This window comes from Salvia splendens, chromosome 21 (assembly GCF_004379255.2).
Source record: "Salvia splendens isolate huo1 chromosome 21, SspV2, whole genome shotgun sequence".
NCBI classification, from domain to species: Eukaryota; Viridiplantae; Streptophyta; class Magnoliopsida; order Lamiales; family Lamiaceae; genus Salvia; species Salvia splendens.
In genome coordinates, this window is record NC_056052.1 from 7358699 (window position 1) to 7373303 (window position 14605).

At 40.8% G+C, this 14605-nt stretch overlaps 1 protein-coding gene and 1 non-coding gene across 2 annotated transcripts; both read left to right on the forward strand.

The window, feature by feature from the left end:
• Window positions 1–9939: 9939 nt before the first annotated feature.
• On the forward strand, window positions 9940–11555 carry LOC121785496 (60S ribosomal protein L18a-like). The gene is made up of 4 exons (XM_042183945.1): window positions 9940–10081; window positions 10190–10305; window positions 10533–10596; window positions 11044–11555. Exons 1-4 carry the CDS (start codon window positions 10067–10069, stop codon window positions 11383–11385), a joined length of 537 nt encoding a protein of 178 aa, XP_042039879.1. The 5' UTR covers window positions 9940–10066; the 3' UTR covers window positions 11386–11555.
• A 2301-nt stretch (window positions 11556–13856) lies between these two features.
• Window positions 13857–14011, forward strand: LOC121785606. The gene has a single exon (XR_006046994.1). It is a non-coding gene; the product is annotated as a U4 spliceosomal RNA (small nuclear RNA).
• The last annotated feature ends 594 nt before the right edge of the window (window positions 14012–14605 follow it).

Consider the following 14605-nt stretch of genomic DNA (forward strand, 5'->3'; position numbering starts at 1 on the left):
TTTCCTATATGATACGGAGTAACACCACGTCTGATCGTTGGCGACAGGAAAGACCAAGGGGGAGATTCGTTCGCGGAGTCTTCCTCCATCGAGCAGCCGCCGTCCGCTAGGGTTTCACATGAGAAAGTTTTGTAACTTGAATGGAAAGTAAAGGAAAGATAAAAACAGGGAAAATTCTGGTATATTGATTGCGTATTTCAATGTACATGATCCCTTTATATATGACTAAGGACCCTAGGTTTGGTTCGACTCGATCAATTCCGTGAAAGAACCAACAAGAAAACTCGGAACAAAGCTTATAATTACTCTCGACTCTAAAAAGATAAATATTTAAATAGTCTCAGCAAAAATAACAATAATATCTCAAACAATTAAAAACATTAAACGTAATCTGCAAACTTCGAAGGGCATCTTGATTGGCGCTTCGGACGCTCTGGCCAAGGTTCAATCGGGCTTGTTTCCTCCATCTCATCGGTGCTTGGATCCTCTTCGCTCTCTAAGGACTCTCGGTGGTCTTCCTCCTGCACCATAACCGTCTCTTCTAGTGAGTTACTCATTGTGCCCGTATCAACTCCCCCCTGGATGAGAGACTCTTTGTCCTCAAGGAGGTGAGGAAAACGGCTCCGAATAGAGCAGACCGGTTCCCATGAAGGCGTGAGAGCTGGGTCGCCCGACCATTCCACTAACACTTGATCCACCGCGCTCCCATCCCGGAAAGCTACCCGCCGATCCAACACTCGTGACGGCCTTCCAATCGGTCTACCCCACCCCATAAACTCATCTGGCAACTCACCACCTGCGGCTGATCCCGCCTCAACAAACGGCCGAAGGAGACTTAAATGGAAGATATTATGAATCTTCGCTCTTGGGGCCTACGCCAAAACGATACGCCACCGGACCTATCTTCTCCGTGATCACGAAGGGCCCATAGAAACGCCGCGCGAGCTTAGCTGACAAGGGTCAGGCTACCGAATGTTGGCGATATTGTTGCAACTTGAGGAGGACTTTATCCCCAACTTCAGACTGAACATCCTGCCAGCGCTGATTTGTGGTATTCCTAATCCTTTGCTGCGCGCGCTCTAAATTCTTACGCAGCTCCACCAACAATTTGCCTCGCTGCTGGATCAATTCTGCCACCGCCGGCTCTGTCCGAATTCTCCCTGCTGTCAGTTGAACTGCCACCAAAGAGGGGGGTGGTTCACGGCCATAGAGAGCTTTAAACGGAAACATACCTAGACCCTCATGGTGAAAACAGTTAAGTGCCAACTCAGCTCACGACAAAAAAATTTCCCATTTAGATGGGCGGTCCCCTTAGAATGTCCGCAAATATTGCTCCAATCCTCTATTGCGAACTTCGGTCTGACCATCTGACTGCGGGTGATAGGTGATGGAATAATGAAGCTTCGGCCCACTCAATTTGAGCATGTTCTTCCAAGCATCACTAAGGAAGACAGGGTCTCTGTCCGAAACCAGGCTCAATGGAAATCCATGATGCTTAACTACCGTCTCGATGAATAAGCGTGCTTCTCGCATAGCATCAAACGGTGCCAGTAGGGGTGCGGAGTGGGTGTACTTAGAGAGACGGTCCACGGTCACCATGATAGTAGTATAGCCCCGAGAGGGTGGCAATCCCTTGATAGTCCATAGAAATATCCTCCCAGACCTGGGAGGGAATGGGCAATGGCTGCAGCAACCCTGCAGGTTTTTGGGTTGAGTATTTAGTCATTTAATACTCTATACATGAGGCGACAAAGTGCTTAACATCTCGGCGCATGCAGGTCCAACAAAAATGTGCCGAAATTCACCTAAGAGTTCGCTCAAACACCTGGTGGCCTGCCTGCGGAGTACTATGGTGCTCATACAATAAGGCCTCACGCAAGGGCGAATCTTTGCTCACGAATACCCAGCGCCCATAGTAGATCAACCCATCCAAAAGAGATAATATAGGTGCAGCCGTACCTGCTTCAATCGTTCGCTGCAGCTCCTGCAAGTCTGGGGCAGTCGCGGCCTCCTCGCGCAACAGGGCAAGGATGTCAGGACTCGGATGGGCGACACTCATTAGCAGCTCCCCATCCGCTGTTGCCTCCTCATCACTACGCAAAAGGGCCTCCGCCACCTTATTCGCAGATCCACACTTATACTCAATAGTGAATTTGAAACCCATCAATTTTCGGACATACTGAAGAGAGGATTTTTGCACGTGTGTCGTGTGCACGTGTTCCTCCTTTCAACAAGATTTATAATTTTCCCACTAATGCAACAAATATTACAAAGTATAAGCGGCAAGAGCGGGGTCGAACCACAGATACTAGGGACCTACTAAAGATTGTTTCTACGACACAATCGGAAAAGGGATCGGTTGCTGCCACGCATTCATTAAGTGGGTTAAGACTCTAATCTACTTGACCTGGCGGAATTAAACTGGATCTATCTACCTGACCTAGAAGACTAAAGAAGTACGGAGGGAAAATAAAACACGAAAACATTTTTGATCATTTTAATAAAACATGAAAGCAATTCAAGAAAACAATTGAAACTCACTAACCAAGCTAAAGACTTTCCTAAAGTAGGCAGACAAAGATGTCAAGGCAAGTGAGGACCATTTTTCCTAAACTAGCTGGGGCTGGCAGAAAAGCTGTAAAAGCAAAAAGAGGACAAGCAGATGCAGACCTGAGCCTAACTACCAGCAAACTTCATCTTTTTAATGAATCCAAAGGGAAATACAAAACAAAACAGAGGAAGAGATAACAAAATGGGTACATGGTTGGAAAAAAAAAACAAAAAAAAACAAAACAGAGCATTAAACACCATGAAAACATAGCATTCTTCAAAACGAGACGCAAACAAGAAATTCAAGCTAGAACTACCAGATCTACTCTCCTGAGTCAAGCAGAAAGCGGAATAAACACAGATTAACCTTGCATGCATCACCTAAACTAACAAATCTCGGAAATCGAACACGTGAACAACTAGATCTCAACCTCTAAACTACTGGAAATCATGTAAACATCATGGATCTAAACATCTAAGCCACCAATTGCGAAAAGCATCCAAGACACATGAGTAAATAGCATCATCAGCAAGAAAATAAACACCGAAGCTTCATAAAACTAGAAATAGGTCGAGATACAAAGGCGGAGTCGTCAATTCCTCCGATGAAACTCGAGATCTAACTATATCGTCCCAAAAGCGGTAAAGAAAGCAAGGATCCAACGTCGGAGTCGTCAATTCCACTGTCGAAACCATTGAACTAAGCTAAGAAAGCAGTGAACTATCTAAACTAAGCTAAGAAATCAGCAACTCAACTAAACTAAGCTAAGAGAGTAGTGACGTTAAGCGCCTATGAGAGTTTCCTACCTAAACTACGAGAATGGTAGCGTTAAGCGCTACCTTCTTCATTCATGTTGGTCCCTTTATATAGGGAGGCTTCAAGCTTGAATCCCTAGGGTATGCACTTCATGATTTGACATTTGTACCCTTAAAATAGGATCTTTTAAATCTGCTCATTTCTTCACTTTTTCTGCTCCATTTTCCCCTCCCCGGGTAATTTGTGTGCGTTCCTGGGTCCGGCAGATTTTTCACACACCTGCTCTCCTGATAATTCTCTTTGACCTAGCGGATTTTCGACACTTTTTACTCACTTTCTACTCATTTTGCATCTGCTCGGTCAATTTGCAGCATCTACTTGACCCAGCAAATATCTGCACACTTAATCTCAAATTTGCGCATTATCTCCCTAAAAAAGCATGTAATATCACCCAAAATCAATGCATGAAACGAGCCTTATCAAACTGCTCACACTTAAACCATACTTGTCCTCAAGTATGAAAGACAAGAAATTGAAATAAGGCAAGTTTCAATGCATGTTCCCCTTTTAACCGACCCTAAGAAAAGAAAACCAAACTAAGACTCCTTGACCTAAGAAAACATGGACACAGAAAACAGACGCGAACACACATACGTAAACAACAAGACAAAGAAAAACACATTGACACATAAACGCATAAACTGGTATTATTTTCTAGCAGTCGTCCCCACAAGATTAAGGTCAATCCAAGCATCTACAGCCTCAGATTCTTCCCCCTCCCTTCTTCTATCTGGTCTGGTTGTCAGCTCGTCAAGATAGCCTTATTTCTTACCATCTGTTGGATTCACTCGATCACTCATTTCTCACCAGGAATGTTAGGATCATTCGCTCATCATATTGCCATACCACTGATGCCTTGAGATCGGATGCCACAGAATAGTTCCTTAAGGTCTTTCATTCGGTTTTAACGGGGCTAAGGGATCACAGTGTATATGGGTGATAATCCTAGGGGTCTTAAGTTCAAGAAGTATAAGTGAAAACATGATGCAGACATGTGAACTTAGGGACAAAACTTGGTAACAACCTCCCCATGTATGATTTCATCTTCCCAAACATTTTGGAGATGTTCCCTGGCTAATTAGCCTTATTTTCCCTACTTTATTTTCACCGGGCCATAAAATTTTTCTGCCCTTCTCTTTTTTTTTATATCTGTATTTTTTTCTTGGGTCAGGTAACAACTGTTCCTGCCCATTTTTTGCATTTCTAATTTTTTTCTTTTTCCTGGGTCGGATAACATGTATACATTTTTTTCTGCCCATATTCTAACCATTTTTCTCGGGTCAAGTTACAACATTCCTTGCCCGTTTATTATTTCTAACTTTTTCTCGTTTTCCCCTTGTTTTTCAATCTCTCTTATACCCCTACCATCGAGCTACTTCATCCCTGCCCCTATGTTCACATGGCATGAAGGTTAAAGGTTCCAACAAATGGATTTAGTTTAGTCCAGGCCCAAAGAGTTCACTAGGGGGTGCCCTTCTAATGAGGCAGGTTCAACAGATTCGAAAAAATTAAGCTCAAAATGGTTATCCCTATTGCCTTTAGTCCTTACTATCTATGTCATTTTTCCTTTAGCATCAATGGCAGCCACTCTCTTTTCTTTTCTTAAGTGTTTAGTAGAAAGTGTTCTACTCTAGGCTTATATCTCACCTTTACGAGGGCTTCACAGTAAGCTTAAATTCAGGCGTTTTCTATCGTTCTTACTTCTTCCAACTGACTTAGATTTATTAAGGAAAACGGGATTCACAAATTAGCATGTATCCTCTCTTCAATTACTCTCCCTAAGGGGCTTTTGCTATTTATTATACCAGTTATGCAAGCATAGAACCTAATCTACTAACTCTTAGACCTAACAGATTATTTACATGCTTGACACTGACTGCACTAACTACTCTCCCCCCTCCCACTTCATCCATGCTTGTCCCCAAGCAATCCCAATTAAGTGGAAAACATGGCAGTTAGTGGCGACTTGAAACAAACACAACAAAACACAAACTTCTCACACTTAGACCAAGCATTGGGCTAAGTGTAAGAAGGTAAAACACAAACAAGACATATATACATAACAGTCTCCTCACACTTAGGCCAAGCCATGGGCTAAGTGTGAGCAGATACATAAGAAACACAGAAAACAACACATGCTAAGCACACAAACTTCTCACACTTAGGCCAAGCAATGGCCTAAGTGGGAGAAGGCATAGAAACACCAATAAACAACCTAGCATGCATACTAAAAAACTAAAACTGAAAAAACTAAAATAAGCTCTGTGTCTGCGGGGGTAAATCCTGCGGAAACTCTGTGTCAGTCGCGTCCGGGTCCGACAGTGGGGGCAGCTGCACCACCTCATACATCTCTAATAGTGACGCCCTTGACACAAAAGAAGCGAGAGACTGTAGAGAGATCTGGCGCGAACCCTGGGTCGCACCTGTAAGGACTACCATTTCGTATCTCCGGATAAATTCCATCGACTTCTCCACATAGACAGTAGTCACTCGCCCCAATGACTCGAGCCACTCCATATCCAATACAACATCCGGGCCATGGACCGGCAAAATATGGAGGTCAAAGAGGAAAGACGTGCCCTGCATGATCTGTTCGGTGCCTTTGGAAATGTGGGAACACAACAACGATTCTCCATTCCCTACATACACCCGGAATAACTTCACCCTAGTGAGCAGAAGGTGAAGCTTCTCCGCAACTCGCAGGTGGCGGAAATCATGGGAGCTATCTGTGTCAACCAGTACGTGCACCGACTCAGCCCCAATCATGCCCATCAAGGTGATGGACTTCGACCTTCTCGTGCCATCAATTGTATGAAGGTGTGACAGGCCAGCTGTAATAATTTCATCAAGGAGTCCATCGCCAGTCTCCTCAATCGGGTCATCCTCATCATTTTCAACTCCCATATAAGCTAGGAATCGATGCTTGCACGCATGCCCAATAGCCCACTTTTCAGGACAATAGTAGCAAAGACCCTGGCGGGACCGTTCCGCCTTTTCCACCGCTGACAACCGAATAATTGGCGTCTTAGGACCCTCTGAACGGGCCGCCGCCTGACCTGGTCGACCCGTGGTAGCCGGCGATGCCTGACTCTGGGTCAGCGCTGGCGTAGAAACCCCCAGCGGGCGCTAGTCTCGCTGATGCCATGGTCGGCGCAGAGCGACGGGTGGCGCTGGGCTCAGGTCCGGGTGGCAGGCTGCCAATTGGACCGCCAAAGCGAATGTCGCTGCCAGTGTGGACGGCTGGTGTAGTAGCACCTCGTCTTGCAGAGGTTGTTTAAGTCCTGACACATACAAATCCAAAAGAACGTGATCAGGCACCCCAACAACATTCTTTTGCAACTTTTCAAAAGCCAATTGATAATCGGAAACCGTACCTGTTTGGTGAAGCTTCTTGAGTAGTCCAACGTGACTGGTATAACATTGAGGGTAGAAACATCGACGTACGTCATCCAAAAACTCATACCATGTGACATATTCATGGCTGGCACAGTAATTCCAAATCCAGTCGGACACTACCGGCTCGAAGAACATAATAACATAATGGAGACGTTGCACCTCCGGTGTTCCGACATGATTGAAATAAAATTAAACCCCACAGATCCAATTATTCACCTCTATTCCGTCAAAGCGGGGGGGTTCCATCTTGACCCTCGTGTTGGAGTGCATGTCGTGACCAGCCAGACCAAATTGAGGGCGAATCGTGGGCGGGCCCAGCAGGATAAGGGGTTCACCATCTGTGGTCGGCGTAGTTGAGTACGATCCGGCCCACGGTTGAAGCCTGGATCGAATTGGTGGAGAGAAGCCACAATAGTCACACCCATGGAATCCAAGAAACCCGACAATGGAAGGGAATAGGGTCCTGCGGCAGATGTGAAAGGGCCTAGGGTTTGAGGCAACGTAGAGTGTGTTGCGAATGAGAAAGGACCCGTCAGCGGTTGGCACGTCACCGAAAAAACAAACGGCCCTAATGAAGGAGTTGGAGTGCAGGAGAAAACCGGGAATGGGCTCGAAACTTAGTGTAGGTTGACGGCCGTTGAAAGGGGGAACCGGTTGCGGTCGCGAGGCGACTACCTGATCACCCACATCCAATCTTGATCTCATCTCGTCCACCACAACAGTAAGGTGTTCCAGTTTCAACATAATCGCCAATAACAGTGGTTGGCTGGATGACAGAATCGTCGATTGCGGAAGAGAGACCCCAATGGTCTCCAAGCGGCCGGCCGCAAAGCTGTTCGATGACATCATGACGAAACAAAGGAGTATGAGAACCGGTGAAAGCACCAGATGATACGGAGTAACACCGTATCTGATCACTGACGACGGGAAAGACTAAGGGGGAAGTTCGTTCGCAGAGTCTTCCTCCGTCGAGTAGCCGCCGTCCGCTAGGTTTCATGTGAGAAAGTTTTGTAACTTGGATGGAAATTAAAGGAACGATAAAAATAGGGAAAATTCTGGTATATTGATTGTGTATTTCAATGTACAGAATCCCTTTATATATGACTAAGGACCCTAGGTTTGGTTCGACTCGATCCATTCCGGGAAAGAACCAACTAGAAAACCCGGAACGGAGCTTATAATTACGCCCGACTCTAAAAAGATAAATATTTAAATAGTCTCACTAAACCCTAATAATATCTCAAACAATTAAAAAAAACATTAAACATAATCTACAAACTTCGTCGGGCGTCTTGATTGGGGCTTCGGACGCTCTGGCCAAGGTTCAATCGGGCTTGTTTCCTCCATCTCATCGGTGCTTGCATCCTCTTCGCTCTCTTCAGACTTTCGGTGGTCTTCCTCCTGCACCCTAACCGTTTGTTCTGGTGAGTTACTCATTGTGCCTGTATCACTATATATGAGCCTCTTGTCCTTGTTCAATTTTTTCCTTGATGTTATGTTCTTGTTTAAATTTTATATTTGTACTTTGTATTGCTCTTGCTGAGACCGTTTCATCGACAATTAGTTTGCTAATCATTACTCCCTCCGTCCCACAATAGGAGTCGCTCTTATTATGGGCACAGGTTTTAAGAAATGTAAATAATAATGGATTGAAAAAATTAGTGGAATATGAGACTCACTTTTTATTCTGGTTTTATAATAAAATGTGAGTGAAGTGAGTTAGTAGAATGTGGGACCTACTTACCATTTATGGTAAAAATAAAATGTGACTCTTATTGTGGAACGGACCAAAATGCCAAAATGTGACTCTTATTGTGGGACGGAGGGAGTACCAACTACATAAGTAATTGTCCCAAATTATTTGCTACATTTTCTTTTGTGACAAGAACTTTATCCTCTTTTTCAGTTTATTCTCTCTTCGTTTAACCTTTAAACATCAATTTCTTAAATTTCACACTCAAACGAACTGTATCTAAGTAGATTGGGACATAAAACTATTAATTTTGATAACTTAAACTAGTGGTAAATCAATGCACTAACACATCTAGTAGGGTAAAAGTGGAATTCTAATATAGTGTAATAACGACTAATAAAGTACTCTCGCCGTCTATTAAAATATTGTCTAGGTTTACTATTTTGGTCCGTCCATAAAATGTTGTCCATTTCATTAACTCATTACACTCACATTCTCTTATAAAACTAATATATAAATGTGAGACCTATATTCCACTAACTTTTCTTCACATTTCTTAAAACTCGTGCCGAGTCAAACATGGACAATATTTGGCGGACGGAGGGAGTAATCAAATGCACAAAAAAAGTTATTGGGTACTCTCCGTCCGCCATTAGAAGTCATATTTAAGTTTGATACGAGTTTTAAAAAATATGATGGAAAGTGGGTGGAAAAAAGTAGTGAAATGTGAGACCTATATTTATAGTATTAGTTTTATACTACCTACGTCCCTTTAAATAGAAACTATTTCCATTCAGGGTCGTCCCCTAAAATAGAAACTTTCTAGAACTTTCTATTTTAAGACATGGACCTCACAATCCACTAACACTACTTCCACTATCTTTTCTTTTTCTCTCTTACTTTACAATTTTTTCTTTTCCCCTCTCATAGTTTACCAATTCTTCTCTTTTACTTTAACAATTATGCATTAAAACTCGTGTTGTTTCAAATGTTTCTGTTTTTTAAGGACAGAGGTAGTAATAAAACGAGAGAGGAATTAGTTGGTGAAATTCAAGGTACCTATATCATTTATAGTAAAAAGTGAACCAGGACTCCTAATAGCAGATGCACTAAAATGATAAACCAGGACTCCTAATGCGCACGAACGAAATATTTCCCTCCGTCTCAACTTAATTGTCACTCTTTTCCATTTCGATCCGTCCTAACTTAATTGTCATATTTCATTTTTACCATAAATAGTAAGTAGGTCTCACATTCTACTAACTCACTTCACTCATATTTTATTATAAAACTAATATAAAAAAGTGGGTCTCACATTCCACTAATTTTTCCAACCAAATTTTCTTTACATTTCTTAAAACACGTGCCCACTGCAAGAGTGACAATTAAGTTGGGACGAAGGGAGTTTTAACGTAGTGTAGAATGAAAATGTTTTCGAAAAGAGTAATATGGGAGAAAAAAGCCCGAATCCAGGAAGCCCATAATTAAAGTGAAAAGCCCAAATGAAAGTAGGGTTTTCTTGAACTCTTCTTTACCATCTCAAATCCGCAGAACCCTACATTAGCTATTGCCCCCGCCCACGGCTTCAGAGAGATTGAGAATCGGCGAAAATGGTGACATACAAAGTATGCGTTCACTGTCTATCTCAATTCGATCGTTGATTCAATTTGTTTGTGTGTTGAAACCCCTAACAATGAGTACTGATTTGATTTTTTAAATGGCGGTGTTTGCAGTTCCACCAGTATCAGGTGGTCGGAAGAGCTCTGCCGACGGAGACGGATGAGCACCCCAAGATCTACCGCATGAAGCTGTGGGCGACCAACGAGGTCCGCGCCAAGTCCAAATTCTGGTAATTTTGAGCTTTGGTGTAGAATTCTGTGTTTTCCAGTGCCTGATGAACTAGATTCATTCGTGTTCGTCATTGGATGAATGAATTGTTGGTTTATTTTGTGGAAAATTAGATAAATCATTCTTATTTTGTGGTGAATTTAACTTGGTAATATTAGGTTATACTGAGAAATTGATTTGGGGTAGGATTGCTGGATTGAAATTGAATGTGTGTGTTTATCTATGAAGGTACTTTCTGAGGAAATTGAAGAAGGTGAAGAAGAGTAATGGTCAGGTTCTTGCTATCAATGAGGTATATGCTTGATTGAAACCTTGTCTTTTATGTTTATATCTTAATAAATGTGTTGTTTTGATTAAATTTAGTTGACACTTGACAACTCTTTGATGATATAAGGATATAAGTTGGATTTGATAATGTGCTGTGTGTTTCATATGTTTGGACATTGATGTTTCGGTGCATTTTATATAAAATAAACCAGTGATAGTAAGGCCTAGTTTTATTGTCTTCCACACTTGTGAACTCCAGATTTTCATCTAGAGATTTCGCAGAAATAAGCACAATGTGATTACATGTATCATCCTTTTTGTTATGTTTGTTTTTTTATCCCTTTTGCAGCACATATCATCCTTTTCTTGGTTTGAATATGTGATTGCCTTTGTGTGTAGTTATTGTTCGCCATGTAATGAACTTAAAACTCGTGTACTGAATGTGCATCCTGTGCCATTTCTGTCATTATAGATTTTCGAAAAGAACCCCACAACAATTAAGAACTATGGGATCTGGTTGAGGTATCAAAGCAGGACTGGCTACCACAACATGTACAAGGAGTACCGTGACACCACCCTGAACGGTGGTGTTGAGCAGATGTACACCGAGATGGCTTCCCGCCACAGAGTCCGCCATCACTGCATCCAGATCATCAAGACTGCGACCGTCCCAGCTAAGCTTTGCAAGAGGGAGAGCACAAAGCAGTTCCACAACTCCAAGATCAAGTTCCCCCTGATGTACAGGAAAGTGAGGCCACCAACGAGGAAGCTCAAAACCACATACAAGGCAACCAGGCCCAACCTGTTCGTGTAAGATGCTTTGTCGTCTGTGGGAAGACGAGAGCCCTATATTTCTGCAAGCTATTATCAGTTTTGACTTTTGCTGGAGTTGTAACATGTCTTGCTTGTTTACCTTGCACAATAGACTTTTATCTATAGAGTTTGTTGAATGTTCTTGTGATATTCAGGTTATATGGTTCTTAAGATGCTCGTCTATGGGTTATGTTTTTTCGTTCTTATTTCGCTCGGGTAATAAATATTTTTTAAAAATATGTTTAGTGAATCAGTTTTATTCTAGTAATATTTTAAACTAATCTTTAGTACAATTGAAGATTTTAAAGATTTTTTCAAACTATTTAGTTGTTCAAGTGAAGCTAGGTATAGATGTTGCGTTCCTTTTTAGTTGATCAAGATTGCCACCGTCCCATAAAAATAGAGAAAACAAATAAAATACAAGCATTATGATGTGTAATTTTTTAGTTCAAATATTATATGCAAGATCACACAAGTTTAATAAATTAACTCTAAAATTACAACCTTTTATGCAAGAGTACAGATGTAGTTGTAGTAAAAGAGTGTCGATCCACATGGAAGGTAAAGATTAACTAACTCCAAAACAACGAAAACACATACTAACGAGGTATTTTGATTTGAAGGTTTTGATTTCAAAATTATGCAAACACAAATAGAAGAACTAAAACAAGTAAGACGATTTAAGAGAAGAACATGTTACTCCAAACACTCATGGATAATACAATGATTTATTCTAAAATCCAACTTTATCTTATGAATTACGGGACTTTACAAACAATGGACGATGTTAGCACTGAACATGCTTGACATACAAAAGTTCAAGAATAGTTGAACACATATTCTAAAAAAAACTTATCTTCGTTAATCTAAGAATCCTACGAATGCGCGAGAATCAGAGATCAACTACTATTAGCACATGAAATCCATTATCAAATTATCATTTGAACAAATCTAATTGATAACTCATTACCACAATGATCCAACTTATTCAAAGTTAAAGAGACATTTAAATAAACATAAAGATCTACTACAAATGATGCACCAGAAGTAATAGATTCAAACACTAAAATTGTGGTAAAGACGATCATAAGATAAAGACGAACATAGATTAAATCACACGAACAAATTATCCATCTACATGTTTGGAGCAACACTAAGATTTTTAACCAAGCATTTCCAAAGCAATGAAAATGATAATGGAGAGTCAACAATTAAAACCATGGTACACAAATCCAAGAGATGTTTGATTTGGTTTTTCCTTCTTCACACTTGTGCTTCTCCCAAAACCAAAAGCTCCTTTTTCTCTCCTGATTTTCGTCTCCCACAAGTCCTGCTCCAGAATCCTCAATCTTTGGGCCTTCTCCAAATTCAGATTAAGCTACTCCAATTTGAGAATTCAATTCCTCTCCAGTTCCGTCTCCCCTTCAATTTTCTGCTCTCCAAATCATGTCCCTCCCGGATGCTGCCTTCTCTCTCCTTTCTTTTCCAAAGCAACCGCCCACGAAGAAACTGCCATTTTGCAGTTAGAGTTGAACCACCCGGCCGGGTGAAAGTATGCAACTAAGAATTAACCCGACCGGGTGATCGGAATTTCATTCTCTCTGGACTGTTTATGCCTTCCAGATCTCACCCGGCCGGGTGGAATATTAACTCCACAAATTCACCCGACCGGGTGGCCAATTTTCGCACAACTTTTTCACCATCCGAGCTCAGTGGATTGTTCTGCAAAGTCGAGAGGAATGTGCATGGCTGTTGGAGCCTTTTTTTTCATCTGAATCAGAGGTTTATGCACATGTTGTTGCTGGGTTTGAAGATGGATCCATGGTGTTATGGGATTTGAGAAATCCTTCCTTGCCGGTGACTGGTGTGAAATTTCACTCGGAGGCAGTCCTAATCTTGTCAATTGATAGTTCATGAGTTATAATTCACATAAAAATGTGTAGCATAAGTGGAAAAATATAGAAAATATGCTTCACATCACATTACTCGGGGATGCCACAGGAATACAGCTAACTAGCAGCTTAGATTGAAATTAAAATCCGTGGGTATGATTTTCTCTCCTCTTGAGAAAGAAATACATACTATCAGTTTCATTTGAATGATTGCAAAATTTAATTATTTTCAATTGCAGTAGATAAAAGGTATGCAATCTAGCTTTAGTGTTAGTTAAAATTATGGAATCAATATAGGTGAGATGTGTGTTTATGAGAGAGGTTAGCATGGCTGCAGCTGCTTCTCTTGTTATTGAATGTATGAAAATTTATGAAAATTCAATCTCTTTTTCTTGGAAGATGAAGAAATTGAAAGGGACTTAATGCCTTTATTCCTCTTGTTGTGAGCATTTTATGAATATGTAATTACAAACAAAAGAGTTGAAATGTCAATGTAGCATTGTATCCCACATCGGAAATTTGTAAAACACAATAGCTTAGCTCCTGTAATAAAAGGGAGATGGGGTGGATGGGAAAAGCCATCTTTGCGCTTGGGGCAATGACGCAGCTAGTGAGGTTCTAACCGAGGCGCGTCTATTGCTGGTTGAAAACTATTTCCAAACCCCCTCTTCGGCCTGAGCTTGACTTGGGCTGTTGAGAATTTTTGGAAGAGCTCCCTCTTGTTAGGGTAAAGCTCTACAATTCAGTTATCAAATTTTTCTAGCGTCTTATACCATTTAAACTTCGATTTTTCTTAAGAGTAAAATTTAAATAAATATTTAATGCTAATCAGTAAAGATTTAATAACGAGATTTTGTTTTTGCTACACGAAGCTAATCAAATTTAAATTTAATTGAATTATAAAATTTCAATCATATTCAAAATGTTCGGGTTTCACAATATTTTTTATAATAAACTTTTATTTTCATGAGTTTCAAGTTGTACTAATATCTGTATATAATTATTGAGACAAAAGGGTTTGAAGTTTGAACCACAAAAATAGAAATAGAATTAGATGAATAGAAATAAAAGAAATTAAGAATTGAATTTTAAATGGTGAATATTAAATCATAGTATTATTAAATTATACTTCATCAATCTTAGAAAATAGTGCACACTGGTGCAGCATAAGTTACTAATAAAAGTTTGTGTATTTATGAGTAAAGTATAAAAGAAATGTGCCTGAAAAAGTTTCAAAAAGTATGAACTATTTTATGGTATATTCCAAAGTGACAATGAGCTCTATGTTTAGAAAAAAGTTAGTACATAATATTTTTTTAAATAATAAAA

Excerpts from the sequence above, each read along its gene's own strand:
- LOC121785496 (XM_042183945.1), top strand. Across the intron at positions 10,306-10,532 it reads CGCGCCAAGTCCAAATTCTG|GTACTTTCTGAGGAAATTGA; the intron begins GTAATTTTGAGC and ends TTATCTATGAAG. Across the intron at positions 10,597-11,043 it reads AGGTTCTTGCTATCAATGAG|ATTTTCGAAAAGAACCCCAC; the intron begins GTATATGCTTGA and ends CTGTCATTATAG.